This window comes from Crocuta crocuta, unplaced genomic scaffold (assembly GCF_008692635.1).
Source record: "Crocuta crocuta isolate KB4526 unplaced genomic scaffold, BGI_CrCroc_1.0 scaffold742, whole genome shotgun sequence".
Classification (NCBI taxonomy): Eukaryota; Metazoa; Chordata; class Mammalia; order Carnivora; family Hyaenidae; genus Crocuta; species Crocuta crocuta.
Genome location: NW_027530354.1, coordinates 1,476,809 through 1,495,949, shown reverse-complemented (window position 1 = coordinate 1,495,949; position 19,141 = coordinate 1,476,809). Strand labels below are relative to the sequence as shown.

The window sequence follows — 19,141 nt, the reverse complement described above, 5'->3', positions numbered from 1 at the left end:
TTGACAGGTGATGGCCACTCTATCCTGCTAATCACTCAGGCTGAATACCTTGGGGTTATACATGAACCCCTCCTCTCTCTCTTACTGCAGATTCAATCCATCAGGAAGTTCCACTGACTCTACCTTCAGCTGTATCCAGAAACCAACCACCTCTCACCACCTCAGCAACAATCCTAGATTGAGCTGTCACTGTTATCTCTCACTGGAAGATGACATCAAGGGCCTAACACATCTCCCTGACTCTGCCTGTGACTTCCTACAGTCTATTGTCAACAAAGCAGCCACAGATACTATGAAAATGTATATCAGATCCCATCACTCTCAAGCGTGAACATGGAGATGGTTACCTTACAATGGCCTACAAATTTCAGCCAGATCAGACCTGCACCCCCATCCCTTCTTGTCACTTCTCTCTCCTATGAAGAGGGCAGGGTGAGGGCTCGCTCATTCTAAACCAGCACCCTGACCTCTTCACGGTTCCTCAGACCAGCAGGTATGCTCCTGCTTGAGGGCCTCTGTCCACTTGATGATGTTCTGGTTGGAAATCTCATCCCTGAGGTATTGACATCACTGCTCTGCTCAGCTCCTTCAAGTATTTGCTTCAGTGTCTTACAAGTGAGGCTACTCTGACCATCATTTTAAAACCTGAAACCGAGGCACTCCTGGGTGGCTGACACTTAGTTTCAGCTCAGGTCATGATCTCACAGTTTCATGAGTTCAAGTCCTATATCGGGCTCTGTGCTGGTAGCACAGAGACTGCTTTGGATTCTCTCTCCCTGCCCCTTCCTGCCCCTCTAAAAATAAATAAATAAACTAAAAAAAAAAACCCAAATAAACCCCAAGCTGAAACTCATCTTCATACTCCCAATCCTCCCTAGTGTTTTCCAGAACACATATCCCTGTCTCACATACCATATAATGAATTGTTTCTTATGTGTATTGTTCATTTTCTGTCTTAATGTCAGGATGTAAGATAAAGACAAATTATTGATACCACTGGCTGATTGGATGGATTGAGTGAGAATCTTGATATAAGAAGTCATAATATTTTGTACAATCTGAAACTCCATATTCCATAACCCACAAGTGAACCTTTCAGAACATGTGCCAAGGAGTATATATTCTCAGAGCTGGAAGAGACTCAAACGATCAACTATTACCTTCACAGACAGGTAGGTAGCCAGGGGCTGAGAGATGGCCAACTTGCCTACATTCATATGATCAGCTGATGGCAAAGTACCCAGCCATGACTCTTCATACCCTATTAGTCTCATAGTTTAGAGAGACAATCTAAATCAGAAGAGCAATAATTATTTAAATACTGTCCAAGGCTATTAAAATACAAAGAAGATCTAGCATTATTTTATTTAATTTTTTTAAAAATGTTTTTTATTTACTCGGAGAGAGAGAGAGAGAGAGAGAGAGAGAGAGAGAGAGAGAGAGAGAAGGAGTAGGGGAGGAACAGAGAGAGAGAGAAAGAGGAGAGACAGGGAATCTCAAACAGGTTCCACTGTTAGAGCAGAGCCTGATGTGGGGCTTGAACTCACGAACCATGAAATCATGACCTGAACCAAAACCAAGAGATAGAGGCTTAAATGATTGAGGCACACAGGCATCCCAAAGATCTAGCATTATTTTAATAGCAACTAATTCTGTAAAAAGCATTTCCATTCTACATGGAAAAAAATAATTACCACATTTAAAAATCAATAAAATGTTTTTGTAGTTACTAGGGTTCAAAGAAAGCTAAGCAGAGGGTGAGTAAACTGTAGCTGGATTAATATATCCCATCATGCCAGAGGCGCCAGCAGTGTGGGTGAAGAAGGCACAAAGCTGCGAATGGCACTCACTCAGATTCTCCAGCAGATGCTTGCAGTCATCAGTGGCGACATCGTGCACGGTCCGATGGCACTTATCTTTTCTTTCTGGCTCAAGCCCTCCGTGCATACACAAGATTTCCAGGCAGTTCTGGAAAGGTAAGAGCTCTATTACCTCATGTCCAAATGAATAAACTTAAGTGAAAAATCCAAGGGAAAAGTCATTTGCCTGTAAGAAGCAATTCAGAAATTCTCAGCCAGAAATTGTATTTCAATTCCAGCATCCAAATACACACATTAATTTAAACAGTGGCTCAAAATGGAAAGCAAAGAGTGTGCTTCATTCAAATGTGAATCACAGGACCAAAACACTGCTCCTCAGAACAGCCTCTTAGGTTTCGAGAGAAAAAGAACAGCTTACTAATCACTCATTTTGCAAAGTGAAATTAAGAAAGAAATTGGCTTTAGCAGACAGTATCCTTTTATGGTAATTTGGCAATATAAAGCCAGAGGACTTTGCTACATCTGGGTGCTCCTTGCACCAGACAATGAACTGTTTCCCTGGTCATGTAAGTGCAGGGTTCCCCCTGTGACAACTCTGTCTCACGGTCCTTGCAAGCACATTTATATCTGAGATCTTATGCTCTTATTTTTTTATATGAAAAATATCAACACTGTGTTGATTGAGTTTTTAGAAAAACATTCCCAGTAGATACTGAAGTTATGTGCTCTCTTTGTCAGCTCTTTCTTCTTCTATTTTGCTTCAGGAAATCCCCATCAGACAAGCAGTAACCTATATACCAAAAACTCTTAGTTCTCCAAAATTTTTCACAAGAAAGTAGAGAACAATATATGTACATTTGCAAGTAAATAACTGCATGGAAGGAAATAACATCAGGATATTTATTAAGGACCTCTGCTATATCAACTTTTACTACTTGATGATTTGTTTACTGATTTCCCACCAGAATCAGCACAGAACTGAGTAGACCAGGAACCATAAAACAAAACTAACAACCAAAAACCAAATATCCTTCTCATCTCTTCCCTACACACACACACACACACACACACACACACACACACGGGCTTTGGGTTGATTTCACTTCTGTAAACCAGGTGGTCTGAAAGTCGTCTATTTTTCTATAAAACATTTTTCTGTTTTGTAAAACACAGAAACACACTTTTCCCCTTCCTTTATGTAAATATTTTTATTGCCATATACTATCCTCATTGAAAAGTACATAATCTGGGAGAAGTACCACAAAATGAACATAACTATGTAAGAAGCACTCTGGAAGCCTTCTGTATGTTTTGTCTCAATCACTACCTTCTCCCCCCCCAGGTAACTACTATGATGATTTCTAATATCAGAGACTGGTTTAGCCAATTTATAAACTTAATATAAATGGAATCATACTGCAGTTTCACTTTTATATTTGGCTTCTTTTCATTCAACATAATGTCTATAAAGCTCATCCATATGTTGGGACTAATCATAGTTTATCCTTCTTCTAAAAATTACTGTGAGGTATTCCATGTGTGGTATATATGAATGTAACACAATTTACTTATCCATTCTCTTGTTAATGGACATCTGGGATCTACTATGGACATTCTAATACACATCCTTCGATGGACACATTTCTGTTGGGTATATGTACAGAGTCGGACCACTGGGTCACAGGATATGCGTATGTTGTTCTAGGTCAGTATATCCTGCAAAGAGCTTTTAGAAGAGGCTATACCAATCTCCACTCCCACCAGATGTATATGTGAGTTCCAAGTGCTTCATATTGCCCCCAAAACAGACTTTATATAAGAGTTCATAAGGAAGTACAGAAAATCCCTAAGGGTCAAAAGAAAAGACTGTAAGCTAAACCACAAATTAAGTGAAATTTGAATAGGAAGCCAGCGCTGGTCTGAGGTCAAAGCTGATGTCAGGAATCTTTCCAGATGCTGGGGGGATGGGAGACTAGGTCTTTGGACCCCTAAAATGGAGGAGCTGAAAAGGGAACAGACAAGAACATTGGTTTCTCACTGTCCCTGAGCAGGTTGGAGGGATTTCCTCTAACAACTGTTATCTGTTTTTCATAGGTGGGTCTGGGGTTCAAGTTCAAAACCCCCCTAAAATAAGAAATGAACTCAAAACAAAGTCAAATATATAAATAATGGTTCTTATCAAACTGTTATGACTAATTTGTATACCAGTAAATGTATTTGGTAGTAAATTCAGAAATGTTGATTTAGAAATTAATGAAAAATTAAGTAGAACAGAATCTGAGCACTAATCTTTGTGAATTCTCAGATAAGAGATAAAAATAATACATTTATTATGCAAGTTAGTACTTGCAGCAAAAGCAGGTAAGAGCCAAAACAGACCTGGACCCTAATTCTGCAAATATAAATGATTTTATCCTTGACTTCTGCTAAATCATTTAACATTTTTCTGTTTCAGTTTCCTTATCTTTAAATATCTAGATTTCATATGGTTGTTGTGTGACTTAAAAGAAAAGATGCATAAAAAGCTCACATTCTTGGCATGCACTTAACTCTCAATATTTATTAGCTGCTGTTATTATTATAATCAACATAATCATTACCAATTTGAAATATTCAATTAAATGATTAGAAATTACAACACATCAACAAATGTCACTGATCTTAATTCTAGGTGATGCTACTTCAAATTATAATGAAAAATAATAAAAGATTCAACCAAAATATTTTTTTTGTTAATTTATTTTTTGAGGGAGAGGGAGAGGGAGCAGAGGACAGGCAAAGAGAAGGTGAGGGAGAATCCCAAGCAGGCTCCACGCTGTCAGCGCAGAACCTGATATGGGGCTCAAACTCACAAACCATTCGATCATGACCTGAGGCTAAATCAAGAGTCAGATGCTTAACCCCCTCAGCAAAAATCTTTAATATTCTTTTACCTCTGACCTTCAAAGTGGGTTGTATATAATTTTTATTCTACTCAGGTAGGTCAGTGGGCAAGAACATAAGCAGTGACTTTCTCTATGAGGAAGCACAAGATGTCAGTCCCCATGAGGATAACAGAAGCATATCCAAACCCACTACAAGTGTGAATTCTATTCCATGCTGGCTCCATGGAGAACACAAAGAAGTTGAAAACCTCCCCCCAAATCATACTTAACAAGCACCATCAGAGCAATTACTTGAGCTCATAGTAAGTACCAGGCACAGTTCCAACACTTGGCAAGTACTGAGTGCTCCTTAATCCCTACAACTTTAAGAAAGAGGGACTAAGCACTTGCCAGGTGCTCTGTTAGAATTGAGGGTGGGAACTATGAGTAAGGTAACAGTTCTGCTTCTCACGGAGGACCACAGAGTGTAATACAGACATGGGGAAAATGCCACTGAGGTGATGTCCGAAGTTGTACTATGTAGAAAAGGAGGGAAAGGTGGAGAAAGGAATCTAAGCTCTCTCTGTGATGGGCGCCATTTGTGAAGAGGACAAATGCTGTGATGCCAGTCACTGCTACTGGAAATGGAATTCCAAGGTCCTAAATTGGGCAAGATGTCTGACCCAAGTGATGCTAAGCAAGAGATCTGGAAGAGTGGGGTTAAGCCAAAGTCCTATTAATTATGATAGCAATACATCAGTTATAAAAGAGACTTTAAAACGCAGTGGTTTAAGCTTAATTTTTCCACTCACATCCCACTTGCCAGGACTTAGGTAGGTGGCCTCATTACCTGCAATGGAGGCTGGAGAATGTGATCTTTATTTTGAGTGGTCATGAGTCTAGAACTCTGCAGGATCATTAGAGGGGAAGGGGAGAGGAGATGTTGACAGTTAATGACCCATCTTTGTCACACCCTTTGAAGGAGAGTGGAGAAGCAAGGTAGAAGTGCCAGGGATACTAAGGAGAAACCCCAAGTCCAAAGAGTTTGATATATGACCAAAGTCAAGGAACGGAACTGAGAGTCTGACAATGGGCAAAGGGAAGGAGAGCACAAGCGATCTGCAAATGCACAGATGGGCCAATGTGGGTGCTGGGGACACCCTTGGGGTGTGGCTGTGCCCACTGTCTTGCAGGGCAGGGGAGATGTAGGCTGTTAAAATGGGAAATAATGGCATAAGCAAGAAGGTAGATTTAGCGGGAGTGGCCAAAGATGAAGACAGTTGGAGTCAGCTGTAAAGGGCTGAGTTCTAAGGTGGGCATGAAGATATGTTTCCTTTTGGCATGGGCATATGTTCAGGCAGCAAAGTGCCATGATAAGCTTGATTCTAAAAACCAACCGGTGCCTTGGGAAGACATACTGGAAAGAAGGGTGATAGGAAGATCGGTAAGAAAGAACTGTAATAACAGTCCATTCGCTCATCAATTCAGCAAATACTTAGTACTTGCAGGCCAGGGACTCTGCTGGACACAGTGCATATGAAGATGGAAAAGTGATATTTTTTTGGGGGGAGGAGGTGGAAAGAGAGACAGGCATACAAAAAATTAAAGTATAAGTGCTCTAAGTGAAGTACGGAGAGGTGCCCTGGGAACACCTAGCTTCTGGAAGCCTGGATTTAAGCTGAGAGGTTTTCCAGGCAGGGAAAGGTCAGGACAGGAGAAGAGGCCAGTTGAGGTAATGGGAACAGCAGACACAAAGACAGGGAGAGAAGAGAGAGCACAGAATGTTTGCACAGCAGCCCAGCAGTGCCTGCTTAGAGCAGAGAACACATTAGGGGAGGTGTCCCTGTGGAGGTAAACTGAGTCCAGATCAGGAAGGGACTGGTTGTCATCATAAAGGCCTGGAATTTTTCCTGGAAGTGACAGAATTTTGGAAAGACACGGAGCAGAAAAATTACATGAGCAAGTTCCCCTGTCTGAAAGGCCCCTCTTGAGGCAGGCTAAGGGAGTAGAGAGACAGCAGCTGAGGAGACTGGCAGAGCCTGCACAACACAGACACAGGATGATGAGGGCTCCCCCAGGGTAGTGCCCACGAGATGCGGAGGAGGTGACATATTCAAAATTCACTTGTGAAGGCAAAATATCTGGAGTTGTACCAATCAACTGAATTCATTAAGCCAGGAAGAAGGAGCAAGTAAACACAAATGGCAGGTGATGGTGCTGGATCAAGAAAGAAGAGACTGGCTAAGGAGCACATACATGGGAACCCAGTGACCCAGCCATGTTTAGCAGTGTGATGGAAGCAAACAAGAATATGATCGTCAGTGGGGTTACCATACAACCGCCCAAACTGGTGCACCTGCAAGAGTAAAAAGGGGGCACTGTTAACAATTACACTAGGATGACAGGCATAAACGACGACTATACAGGGCAAAAGGACTTTGCTGCTCTAGTTATCTAGTTATCAGCGCTATAAACTGTGGCCCTCCTGAATAAGACCTTGTTGGATAAATTCAGAAAATGGTTAGGTAGGGCTAAAGATAAAATTTCGGAATCTTTATAGATTATAACCTGGGGAAAAGTAAGTCATCCAAGGAAAAAAGTACAGAGAGCATGAAGAGGAAAAGGGTCAAAACCCAGACCCATGAAAGATGGTAGTGGAAAACATGGGAGAGTCCACGTGTCGGGTGAGGGGTGACTCTCGTCGGCTAATTTAGATTAGAATCCTTTAGAGACACCTAGGTGCCTCAGTCAGTTAAGGGTTCAACTCTTAATCTCGGCTCAGATCACAATCTCTCCATTTATCAGATCCAGCTCCACATGGGGCTCTGTGCTGATAGTGGAGAGCCTTCTTAGGATTCTCTGTCTCTGCTCCTCTTTCACTCGTGCTCCCCCCCCACCTCTCTCTATAAATAAATAAATCAACGTAAAAAAAAAATAAAAGAATCCTTGAGGATCCTGTCAGTTAATCCCTCCTGCTCAAATTAAGCAAGGATGCAATACTCTGCACTGAACACTCTGGAATAAAAGTCAAAAAAACAACAGCGTTCCCTTTGTTGACCAACAGCTGAGTCAGTCTGGCTTTTCCAAAAATACTTTTATAAAAGGGGAAAAAAGGAAATAATCATGGAGAATCAAAAGCACAAAAACAGATTCCAAAGAATAGATTTCTACTTATCATGAACAACGTCTAGTTCCAGAGAGCTGGCCCAACTTCACAGGTATCTTTCTCCTCTCACAACCAGTTACTCAACTGTGCGTGATAAGGAAGAAATTTAGTGACTCCTATCATCTTTTTCTCTGCAGCCATGACCCAGGGAGAGGAAACCTAAATCTTGGGGGCCCATGTGGGCCTATATACTTGAGACACACACCTCATCCAGACCACCCCGTTGGGATGGATGCTACTTTGTGACAGGAAATGCCTGACGATCCCTGGGTAAATGTATCAGGCACACCACAATCCTAACACAATGCATGAATGGCCTAAAGAGGTCCACTGCCTGACCAGAGGATAGCAGGCCTGCCCACAGATGGCTTCCAGGATGTTGGAAATAAATGTCTAGAAGACAGGCAAAAAAAAAAACAGGTGTAGAGATTTGATGAGTTCGAGCCCTGCACTGGGATCCAAGCTGACAGCTCGGAGCCTGAAGCCTGCTTTGGATTTTCTCTCCCTCCCTCTCTGCCCTTCTCTGCCTCCCTCTCTCTCTCTCTCAAATAAACATTAAAAAAGATTTTTAAAAATATAGGACCAGCTGATTGTAAATGGAGTATGGGAGTTGTTTATGGTTTAACGAAAGAGAAAAACCAGGCAAACAGAGTCAGGTCATCGAATCAGAGGGAAAGTGAGGAAAGGGCAGGGTTCTGGAAGCAGAGGAAGGAGACTGTATTAAATAGTAAACATACTAACCCAGAGAGACTGAGTAAAAGCCTGAGCGAGAGAAAGTCACCAGCTTGGTAATACACATCAACTAGAATTATAATTTAGTCCTGCAGTCAAAACCACATACAGCTCCAAATAATCTCTTTGTGTGATAACCTCAACAACAGAGATATCAAATTCATAAAATCTCCTTAAAATGTTCCTGCTGCAGGAATTTGACATGTAAAGGGCTGATGACACCAGAGTTCACTAAGAAACTCTCCTTTCTATTTGCCCTGTGATGAAAACAAAGGTTTATGCTCAATGATTAGTCACAGGCCAGCTTTAGAGAGACGTACTCCTATTACCAAATACTAGATAGTGATTTGCATAAATCACTTAATCATTGGGAGAAAGAGCAAGGACTGTAGTGGGAAAACAACTGATTTGGGAATCTGATCTTCCATGAACTGACCTTGGGAAATTAGTTACACTATCTTTTGAGACTTGCTTTTTTCATCTGCAAAATAAGGGGGTTGGACTGGATGAGGTACATTCCTTTGAGCTGTAAAATCCCACAATTCTTTACTGAAAAGCACACAGAAACTGAAGTCATCTTCTTGGGTAATGACATACCGCCAGCTGACACAGATCAGACACATATATGCTGCTCTACAGAGGAAAAGACATTCATTTTTTAATCTACTGTAGTCACGATAGAATCTTGCACCCACATGATGATTAAGTCAGAATAGAAATTAATTTTTTCAGAAAATTAGTCTTAGCAACTTAGTTGTAAATGGATTACCTCTCTGGAGAACTATCTCAGCCAGGATATGAACACTGTATTAGGCCAATGATGCAGAAGTACTTTCCAATACCTTTGACTAGGAGGAAAGGCAGCATGGTACAGTGTGAAGATAATGAAATCAGGCAATCTGGGCTTCATTCCCACCTTCTCTCTACTACTCCCTCCAGGGATTAAATGTCCTAATCATAAAATGAAGAGGCTAGACTGGAAGATGAAGTCTCCATTCCAGGGCTAAAAAAAAAATCTATTATTTTAATCTATGATTTTACTTAGCAGTGTGCGAATGTTGTCAGTCATGATCACTTTTAAAAATCTCTCTTTAAAAATTTATCTGATGCCTCTTAAAGAGAATACAGGGAGAGTCTATGAGCGAAAGTGGTTCTATTTCCCTTTACTCAGCAATGATGGAGCATCTACCTGTGCCAGGGGCCTGGGGATCCATGAAGATACCATCCTTGATTACAAAGAGCACCAGGACTAATAAGGAGTTCACAATAAAAGAGCTGAGTGGGAATACAAGTGTCCTACCCTGCAGGGTAACTCACCCTGGGGAGTGGCTTCTCTTTCTGCCTAGCTTGAGAGGTTCAGCAGCTGAACATTCTAGATCAGTGATGCTCAGGTTTTCTTTGGTTTGCTTTATTTTTTTGCCTCCAGGTTGAGTGTGTGCACAATCCACTATCAGTAGCATTTTGCACTATCTTCAGATTTCTCGAGGGGGTGGAAAGAGGTTGAGAACAATCCCTTCAATGGACCCTTCCACCATCAAATGAGATTCACTGTCTTAGATTAACAGTGCATTTTCAAATGTAAACTTTTCACATTTCACATCTTTGTCTCTTAAAAACTTTGATGTCATATGTACTGTGTCCCATTCAAATCAAGACAGGTCTATCAAGTTCACAAAATTTCTGTATTTTTTTGTTAAAGGGTAACATGGAAGAAAACTGCTAACAAGCAATATCTTCACATTGAACTAAATCATGCCTTTTCCTCACTTAAAAAAAAAAAGTCTGAAATGAACAGCTTCTGTTCTAGATCATAACAGGAAGTTACCTAACCAGGAGCTCCAAATGCAATTTCTAGCTATTCCCAGAGATCTCCATCTGGATGAACCTCTCAGCACTTAAATCCAGCATGTCTAAACCCACGTTCTATCTTCTTGATCACAATGACGCCTCTTCTCTCTCTGGGAATGTCACTATTCCCCTTCATGTCAGCTCCCTCTTTTCCTGCATCTCATCTGTCTTCAACCGATGGACATTTCTGGTCTGTAATGTGTCTCATTATTTCTACCACACTCTTCATCTTTCACCTAGTCTCTCTCCCTGCCACCAATTGTTTCATAACCTCCAATCTTCTATATGTTGTTGCTAAATTAATCATTCAAACTACAGAGCTGATTATTTTGCTCCTTTGTACAAGACCTTTCAATAAAGCCCCCCCCCAACTCCTTACAGCGTCACTGAAGCTCATGCCATCTTATGAAGCTCCCAGTCCCATCTTACTTCTCACTACCCCTCATCAGCTCAGCCAGTGCTCAGCCCACCTCCCTACTTCCAGTCTGTTTCTGCTGCTCCCCGATCTCAACTACTCTCCAATCCCAGTGATGAGTGGCAAAGTTAACCCACCATGCAAGGCCCAAATCACTTCCACTGCCTCCAGAAACAGCCATTTCTGAGCCTACCATTCCTGTAACTCTGCTTCCTGAAATATGTGCATTATCTTTTTTCAAAAACTAAAATAAAATTTGCATTTTTATAGTATACCAACCACATGCCCATTACCCTTCTTATAATTTTTTGTGTTCTTTTATCCTACACTTGTCTTGTGTCCTATACTCTTGCCACTGAACTAGGAGTTAGCTAATGGTATAAATATCCATGCAAATATTAGCTTACACAGTGCCTGGCACTCAGGAGTTTCCTAATAGCTTTCTGTTGCTAAGCTATATTATCACTAAACTGATCAAAACAGAAAAAAAGAGGCATGAGTGAATGGCATACTATATTGTTTCCTTAATAATCAGAATCACTTTCTACTCTGATGAGTGAAATCTCGAGCTCCCTCTTATCTATCAGTAAAACAGCACAGGAAGGGTATAAATGAGGTAGTTCAGAGTCAAGGGCATGCATTTGAATCCTGGCTCTCACCCTAACTAGTACCAAGGCCTTGGCCTTTGAATCAAACAGTCCAGGAGACTAAATCAACACCAAACTCTTTCTCCTAATTTTACAAGAGATAAGAAAAAAAGGTCTGAAATTACTCCCACATTTATTAACAAACTCCAAGTATGATTTTTATAAGAAGTTTCACATATGGTTGACTGTAAATACTACTGGACAGAAAAATTTTCAGTTCATATTGGTAGGTGATTATCTCCTGCAATGGTTATCACTCAGTCTCCAATCATTCCATTGAAATACACTCAGTCAATAGCAGACAATGTTGTCACTCATCAAGTTACAACTATGTAATGAGCCCAGCTGCTACCAGACACACCTTAAAACCTTTTGAAGCAGCAATATGGGCTGCGGTCCAGCCTTCTCTGTCAGCGTGGTTAATGAGGTCTGCAGGAACAACAGGCTTGGATGTGCCTTCAGGACTCTCTTCTCCTTGATCCAAGTCAAAGTCACCTGACTTGGGCTCTTCCTCATGCAAAGAGTTTCTGCGAGCTGGTGCTCTATGGTACATAAGAAGCTCGAGGCTGTCCACGTTACCAGTGTCCACAGCTGCGTGAACTGGTGTCCAGCCATCCTGAAGATAAAAGGACCAGGAGGAAAGGGTTGATTACAACATTAATATTGAGAACAGTCTTATTTAAAGTTCACCTCCAAATGTTCTTGGGCATGAACCACTGGGCTGGGAAAAGCAGGCATTCCAATCTTGAGTATCATCGATGAGCTGAGTCAAGTTCTCTGACCTCTGTCAATTACCATATTTCCCAATGCTATGACTCATGTTTGCTATTTTGTAAGAATTTCCACTTAACAGTTAACTATTTGGAGTGAACAGGTACTGTCCAAGCTGGTAACTATGGCCTAAGTATGGCAAAACGAAATTACCATGTAGGATTACAAAAGAGAATGAACTTTAGCATAAATATTTTTAAAAATTTATACCCAAGTAGGGTATTATTAGTAATGTACTAAATGAATGCTGCCATAAGCCAGTTTTACTTATAGTGCAGAGACTTAACTGGTGATCTTAAAGTTTTATGCCAATGATTCCTGAAGGAAAAATTCTAGACAATAAGGAAAAGGTAGACATATAGAAAAAACAAAACCAAATAATTTTATGAGATGCTATGGGCCCCTACTGAGAGTTCTGGGATTGCAGTTGGAAACTGATAAATGCAAGCTTAGGAAATGTTCCAAGTAAAATGATTAGGCCCATTCTCTAGAATGCATTGCTGTGAAGCCTTCATCATTGATTTAGCAGGTTGCTAGAGTAAACTCAAGCATCCCTTCCTAAGGCAGGGGTTCTCAAGGGTGGTCACCAGACCAGCAGCATCAGCATCACCTGGGAATTTGCTGGAAATTAAAGTTGTTGAGCCTCAACCCAGACCTAATGAAAGATGGATAGGTGAGGCCCAGCAATCTGTGGTTTAACCAGCCCTCTGGGTGATTCAGATGCTTGATAAGCACTTTTCAAGGGAAAATCTTGGTCCCTTTTCAGTCTCTCACTATTATATAGGGTCTTCCTTCCCCTCAGGTACCTGTCTTCATTACATTTTTAAGACTTTTATAAAAGAACAATTATTTTGGTGATTTGTCATTTGGGCTTTATTTTCCTTTTGGCCTATTTTTTTTTTTTCATGTGGCATTTCATATTGCGATGTTAAATATCTTTCAGTGAGCTAGAGTACACTTTTTTAAAATAATGGGGTAGAAGACAGGAGAAAAACAGTTTTTCTGTAAGTAAAGTAAGCAACCACTTACTGTCTGTTTTTCTCCTGTCTTCTACCCCATTATTTTAAAGGTACATTTATAGTGAGTCTTCTGATCATTTGGCTAAAGCTTCCCTTGATACAGCAGATTTTTCTCTGGTTGTGTACTTCCTGTCCATGAAATTGGCTAAGATAAGACCATGGCTGGGCAGTAAATGGGATACCTTACAGTCCTCAGGCATACTTCAGCTAGGTAAAGCATTTCAGGGCTTGTTTCTTTGGGGCTACAGACACCTTTATTTGGTTATCAGCCTTAATTAGACACCAGAGTATAAGTGCTCTTGACCTTCCCTAGTCAAATCTCTTGACTTTTTCCTGTTATATTACAAAGGTTATGTAATCATTTCTGAAAAACTTTCAATTTTCCATTCCCCTTTTGGTTTTTTTTTTTAAATATTTTTATTTATTTGTAGGAGAGAGAGAGGCAGCATGAGCAGGGGAGGGTCAGAGAGAGAGGGAGTCACAGACTCTGAAACAGGCTCCAGGCTCTGAGCTGGCAGTCAGCACAGAGCCCGACGCGGGGCTCGAACCCACGAACCGCGAGATCATGACCTAAGCAAAAGTCGGACGCTTAACCGACTAAGCCACCCAGGCGCCCCTTTCCATTCCCCTTTTGATTTCTTATTAAAAGTCATAAGAAATAATTATTCCCTTAATATCCTCTATCAATTATACTGTTTATCTCTGTATTGTGGAGTCTCTATACTTCTAATGATCACTAATTCAAAAGGATACATGCACCCCTATGTTTATAGCAGCATTATTTACAATAGCCAAGAAATGCAAGCAACCCAAGTGTCCACTGACTGATGAGTGGATAGAGATTTCTTTCTTTCTTTCTTTCTTTCTTTCTTTCTTCTTTCTTTCTTTCTTTTTCTTTCCTTTCTTTCTTCCTTTCTTCCTTTTCNCTATCTATCTATCTATCTATCTATCTATCTATCTATCTATCTATCTATCTATCTATCTGGATTACTTATCCATAAAAAATGAAATCTTGCCATTTGTAATGACATGGATGGGGCTTGAGAGTATAATGCTAAGTGAAAATAAGTCAGTCAGAGAAAGACAAATACCATAAGATTTCACTCAAGTGTAGAATTTAAGAAACAAAACAAACAAGCAAAGGGGGAAAAATAGGAGAGAGAGACAAATCAAGAAACAGTCTTAACTATACAGAACAAACTAGAGGGAGTTAGGTGGGGAGTGGGTTAAATAGATGATGGAGATTAAGGAAGGTGTGCACTTGTCATTAAAACAAAAACAAAAAAGCCCCACAGGATTTAAGTGTGATCTATAAATTAGATAATGCAGCTCCTTATCCTAGGAAATCTCAAGCATGTTTCCTATGAGAGGAATACACAACACAACTGATCCTCTATTAACAGAAGAAATTCAAGGTTCAGATAACCTTTGGAAACTGAATGTCTATACTGTCTCTCATTAGGAATATTTGGTAGGATGGTGATTATTATACATTAAATATTCTAGGAACCTGCAGAAACAAAAATAAAATAATTCCTGAGCCCAATTAAGGGTGGATCATGATGGAAGTTCCATAACTCCTCCAGCTCAGAGAGGGTCCCCTCAGAGAAATGCACATCTGTGTGCACAGGGCTGATTCCTCGGTCTTCAAGTGGTTCACAATGGGTTGACGAATTTTGGAGGGCTAACTGAGAAGTTTGTTTCAAATGCATTTCTGGGTGGCTGAGCCAAAAGTATCATCCAAGGACTCTTCCACGCATCAGACTCTAAACGTCGGCAGTTGCCAAATCTCTTGACTTTATCTGTGCACCTTTTATAGGAGATATCAGAACTGTGTGGTATGGTGTCAAGTACAACTTGGGGTCTAGTGGATTTCTACACATAGTGCTTCCAGTTCTGAGGCAAATTAGACAGTGACCTTGAACTCTGTGAGGTGTTGCATGATCTTAGCAATAACAAGCATCCGTCAGAGGAAGAACAGCGAGCACAAAAAACCCTCCTCTAAATCCTGGCAACGGGCGCTATCTTGTCACAAAACTCCCTTTTGTTTACACGTTACAACTGACACTTATGTTATAATTGATGGTGATGGTGACCATGGGAACAGCTGACATTTGTTTATTCCTCACAATTCCCAGGCACTTATACCAACTACCTTATGTAGATAAGCTAATTTCACTTTAATACCCCCAACAATGGCTACTATTATTAGACTCATTTTGTAGAGGGGTCACCCAAGGCGCAGAGAAGTAACATTCCTTGCCTAAACTCACACAGCTTTGTGGAGGCTTGGTCCAAGCCCAAAATGTTTGATTTCACAGCCTGATCTCTCAGGCATTATGCAATAATTTTATATCATCACCACTGTCACTACTGCAACAGTTGATACTTCTGCATTTTTCTGATACTTTATATTTTATAAAATATACGACACATCCTGAAAATATATCCAGAGTCGGACCATTCCTCACCATTTCTACCCCTCCACCTTGATCCAAACCATTACTTCTTCCCTCGAGTAAAACCTCAGATTCCTATGTTTCTCCCTTTGCGGCTGCTCTGCCACACCTACAGTCTATTCTCAAACCTGCAGCCAGAGTGACTCTTATAAAAATGAGTCAGTTCATGTCCTTGCTCTCTTCAAAACTATCCACATGATAGTCTTATTCCAAGTCCTTGCCATGGCCCACAAGGCCCTTCGTCGTGGGCCTCTGGCCACAAAGGTCTGCCTGAGGTGCATGAGGGTGTCACTGCTCTCCTGCCTCAGGCCTGGTACCCTGCTCCCCTGTCTCTTCAGGGCACACACCTTTGCTCCCTTTAGGTCTTGGCTCAACTATCACATTTTCTATGAAGACTCTTACCACCAACTCCTCTGAAGTAGTGCCTACCTCAGGCACTTCCATCTTCAAAACATCCAGCTTCTATTTACTTACTTGCTTATTGTCACCCTTCCTGCCCCATGAGGATATAATATCCATGAGGGCAGGACTGTTTCACTTCCTGCTGTCTCTTCTGTCCTAGGATAGCTGGTGCTCAGGAAATATTTGTTGAATGAGTAAAAACATACACCTCCATTATATCCCCTGATTCTGAAAACAGCCAGGACACAGGTATTCAGTTTCCTGTTTTACAGGTGAATAATCTGACGTTCAGAGGATAAAAGACTGGTGAGGCTAACAGACAGGGCTTTTCATTAGCAGATGCTCAAACAGAAATCAGAGGTCAGACACTGTCCATATCTGATATCCTAAAAGCAAAACAAAGCAACCTCTATTTTAGTAAAACCTTGGTTTGCGAACATAATTAATTCTGGAAACATGCTTGTTATCCAAAGCACTCTTGTATCAAAGCAAATTGAGAATCACTGGGTTGGTTGTGATCATGTGACATTTGGCCTCACGTACTACTCTTATTGCAAGACACTACTCGTTTGTCAAGTTAAAATTTTTCAGAAATGTTTGCTCATCTTGCAGAACACTCACAGAACAAGTTACTCGCAATCCAAGGTTTTACTGTATTTTGTTTTTTTGGCTATAGCGTTGGCAGACAGGATAAATTATAGGACAAAACCCAAAGAAACTGGTACTCACTCTGGTTTTTACACTCCGATCAGTTCCGGCTTCCAATAAGAGTTTAATACACTCCTTATTTCCATTTTTACAGGCCAGGTATAGAGGTGTCTGTCCTTCATCAGCAGCATGATTAATGTTAGCATCATATGCAATTAATAATTCTACACACCTAAACACAAGATTATGATTAATGACACTAAAACTGGCTTGATTTCTGAAGCACCTGACCAAGAAAATAAATATAGAAAATAATGCTAAAGCAATTCTGTATCTTTCTTCATCAATTGTTTACATATATATATATATATATATATATATATATATATATATTTATTACTGTGGGTCTTACTCAATGGATACTGTTTTATGGAGAGGCTAGAAGCTATATTTTAACCACAAATTTACCCCCATGAAAATTTAAAACAGCAGCATTGATCAAGTGCTAAAACTTGGTTTTGACACTTCTCTGCAACCAAATTGTAAAAAAAAGTGGAGTTCTTGAAGTATGTTTAACTAATTGGGATGAATGGTGGAACTGTGGTTGACATATATATTATTTGTGGTTCAAAATAGCTTAAACTTTGAAAAAAGTCAGACTGCTGAGTCATTTTGAGATTTTCACTTGAGAAAATAATTATAAATAGCTCAGACAGCAGGGCACCATGTGCCTCCACTATAAAAGGCACCAGGGAGGCAGAGAAAAGGGCTGCCTTGGGGAGAAGAGAGGCTACCCTGTCTCCTGAAGGGGACTAGTTTACAAGGAAAAAGACATCTAAGCAGAAACTCACTGCTCTGAGAATCAAGGAGGAAAGAAATGAGGTAAATTCAAGACTTTGCAGCACTTAGTGACTGGCTCAACACCCAGAGCTTGTGTTTGTAAAATCAGACGAGAATAAATGGAGTAAAGAGGGCTAAATCATAATCATAATTAAGAAGCAACTTACCAAAAAAAGGCAATTTATACCACCTTCATTTTTTGTTTTGTTTTTTACTTTAGATAAATGCTTTTCTCCCCAGGCTTTTCTTTTCTTGAAAATATTTGGCTTCTTTATATATATTTAAAACATAAATTACATACTGATGTGTGTTTGTATCTCATACACATTTAAACTAATCAACTCACAGGATTATTCCTTTTTGCAAAAATAACCATGCCCGCAGTCCTAGGACTGTATAATTTCCAAGTACGCTGCACTACAGATTGCCCAAAGGTAAAAGCACAGCCCTGAAGATGAAATCCCTTCCAGAGGACTCAGGATACATGCAAAAAGTAACAGAAAAACCAGGGCCTGTGGTCCTCAACAATAAACTCATGAGGTATCTATTAGATATGCAGAAAAAATAATGTTATACTTTAAGGATGCATTTTGAATATTAAGAATTACATTTATAATAACAGTGTGAACCTTAAAACCCATATTATAGGAATTGTGAAATATGTTAAAGAAAATTTCTATCAGGATGGTTAGATAAAAAGTTGAAAACAGCTTACATTCCTTATACAACAGTTCAGCACAGGAAGAGAAAGCAACTTAGTGACTTTCTATTTTATTAAACTATGACTCAATTTTAAAAAGGCATGTCTATATTCAACTGACTTGATAAGCTACCGAAGAAATATGCTAAACTTAAATGTATTTCCATTTATAGGTTCTTTTGGGCTTGTGCTCTAATTACTTTTTGTATGGAAAGTTTCTGCTTCAATTGTTTTTAATGATAAAACAAGGTAAACATATTGGGATTTAATACTGAATCAATTGCCATTAAGAAGTTAAGATTATTTTATGGGGCACCCAGGTGGCTCAGTCGGTTGAGTGTCCGACTTCGGCTTGGGTCATGATCTCAAGGTTCGTGGGTTCGAGCCCCGCATCAGGCTCTGCGCTGACAGCTAGCTCAGAGCCTGAAGCCTGTTTCAGATTCTGTGTCTCACTCTCTCTCTGACCCTCCCCTGCTCACGCTGTCTCTGTCTCTCTCAAAAATAAATAAAACAAGCAAAAACCAAAAAAAGAAGTTAAGATTATTTTAATTAATATAATTCTAGGATTCGTTTTTTAATGTTTATTTACTTTTGAGAGACAGAGAGACAGAGCATGAGTGGGGGAGGGAGAAGAAGAGAGAGGGAGACACAGAATCCAAAGCAGACTTCAGGTTCTGAGCTATATCGGCACAGAGCCCGATGTGGGGCTCAAACCCATGAACCTTGAGATCCTGATCTGAGCCAAAGTCGATTGCTTAACCAACTGAGCCACTCAGGCACCCCTAGGAATTGTTTATAATGCCATCATAA

At 40.3% G+C, this 19,141-nt stretch overlaps 1 protein-coding gene across 2 annotated transcripts in view; it reads right to left on the bottom strand.

Moving 5' to 3' along the window:
- CTTNBP2 (cortactin binding protein 2) overlaps positions 1–19,141 on the bottom strand; it is a 301,900-nt gene that overhangs the window by 41,711 nt on the left and 241,048 nt on the right. For both annotated transcript variants that reach the window (XM_077765846.1, XM_077765845.1), the window contains 3 exons: positions 16,873–17,023; positions 11,854–12,108; positions 1,851–1,968 (listed from right to left, as the gene is read on the bottom strand). In XM_077765846.1, the coding sequence (XP_077621972.1) occupies positions 1,851–1,968; positions 11,854–12,108; positions 16,873–17,023 (524 nt within the window). The remainder of the gene's footprint in view (positions 1–1,850; positions 1,969–11,853; positions 12,109–16,872; positions 17,024–19,141) is intronic.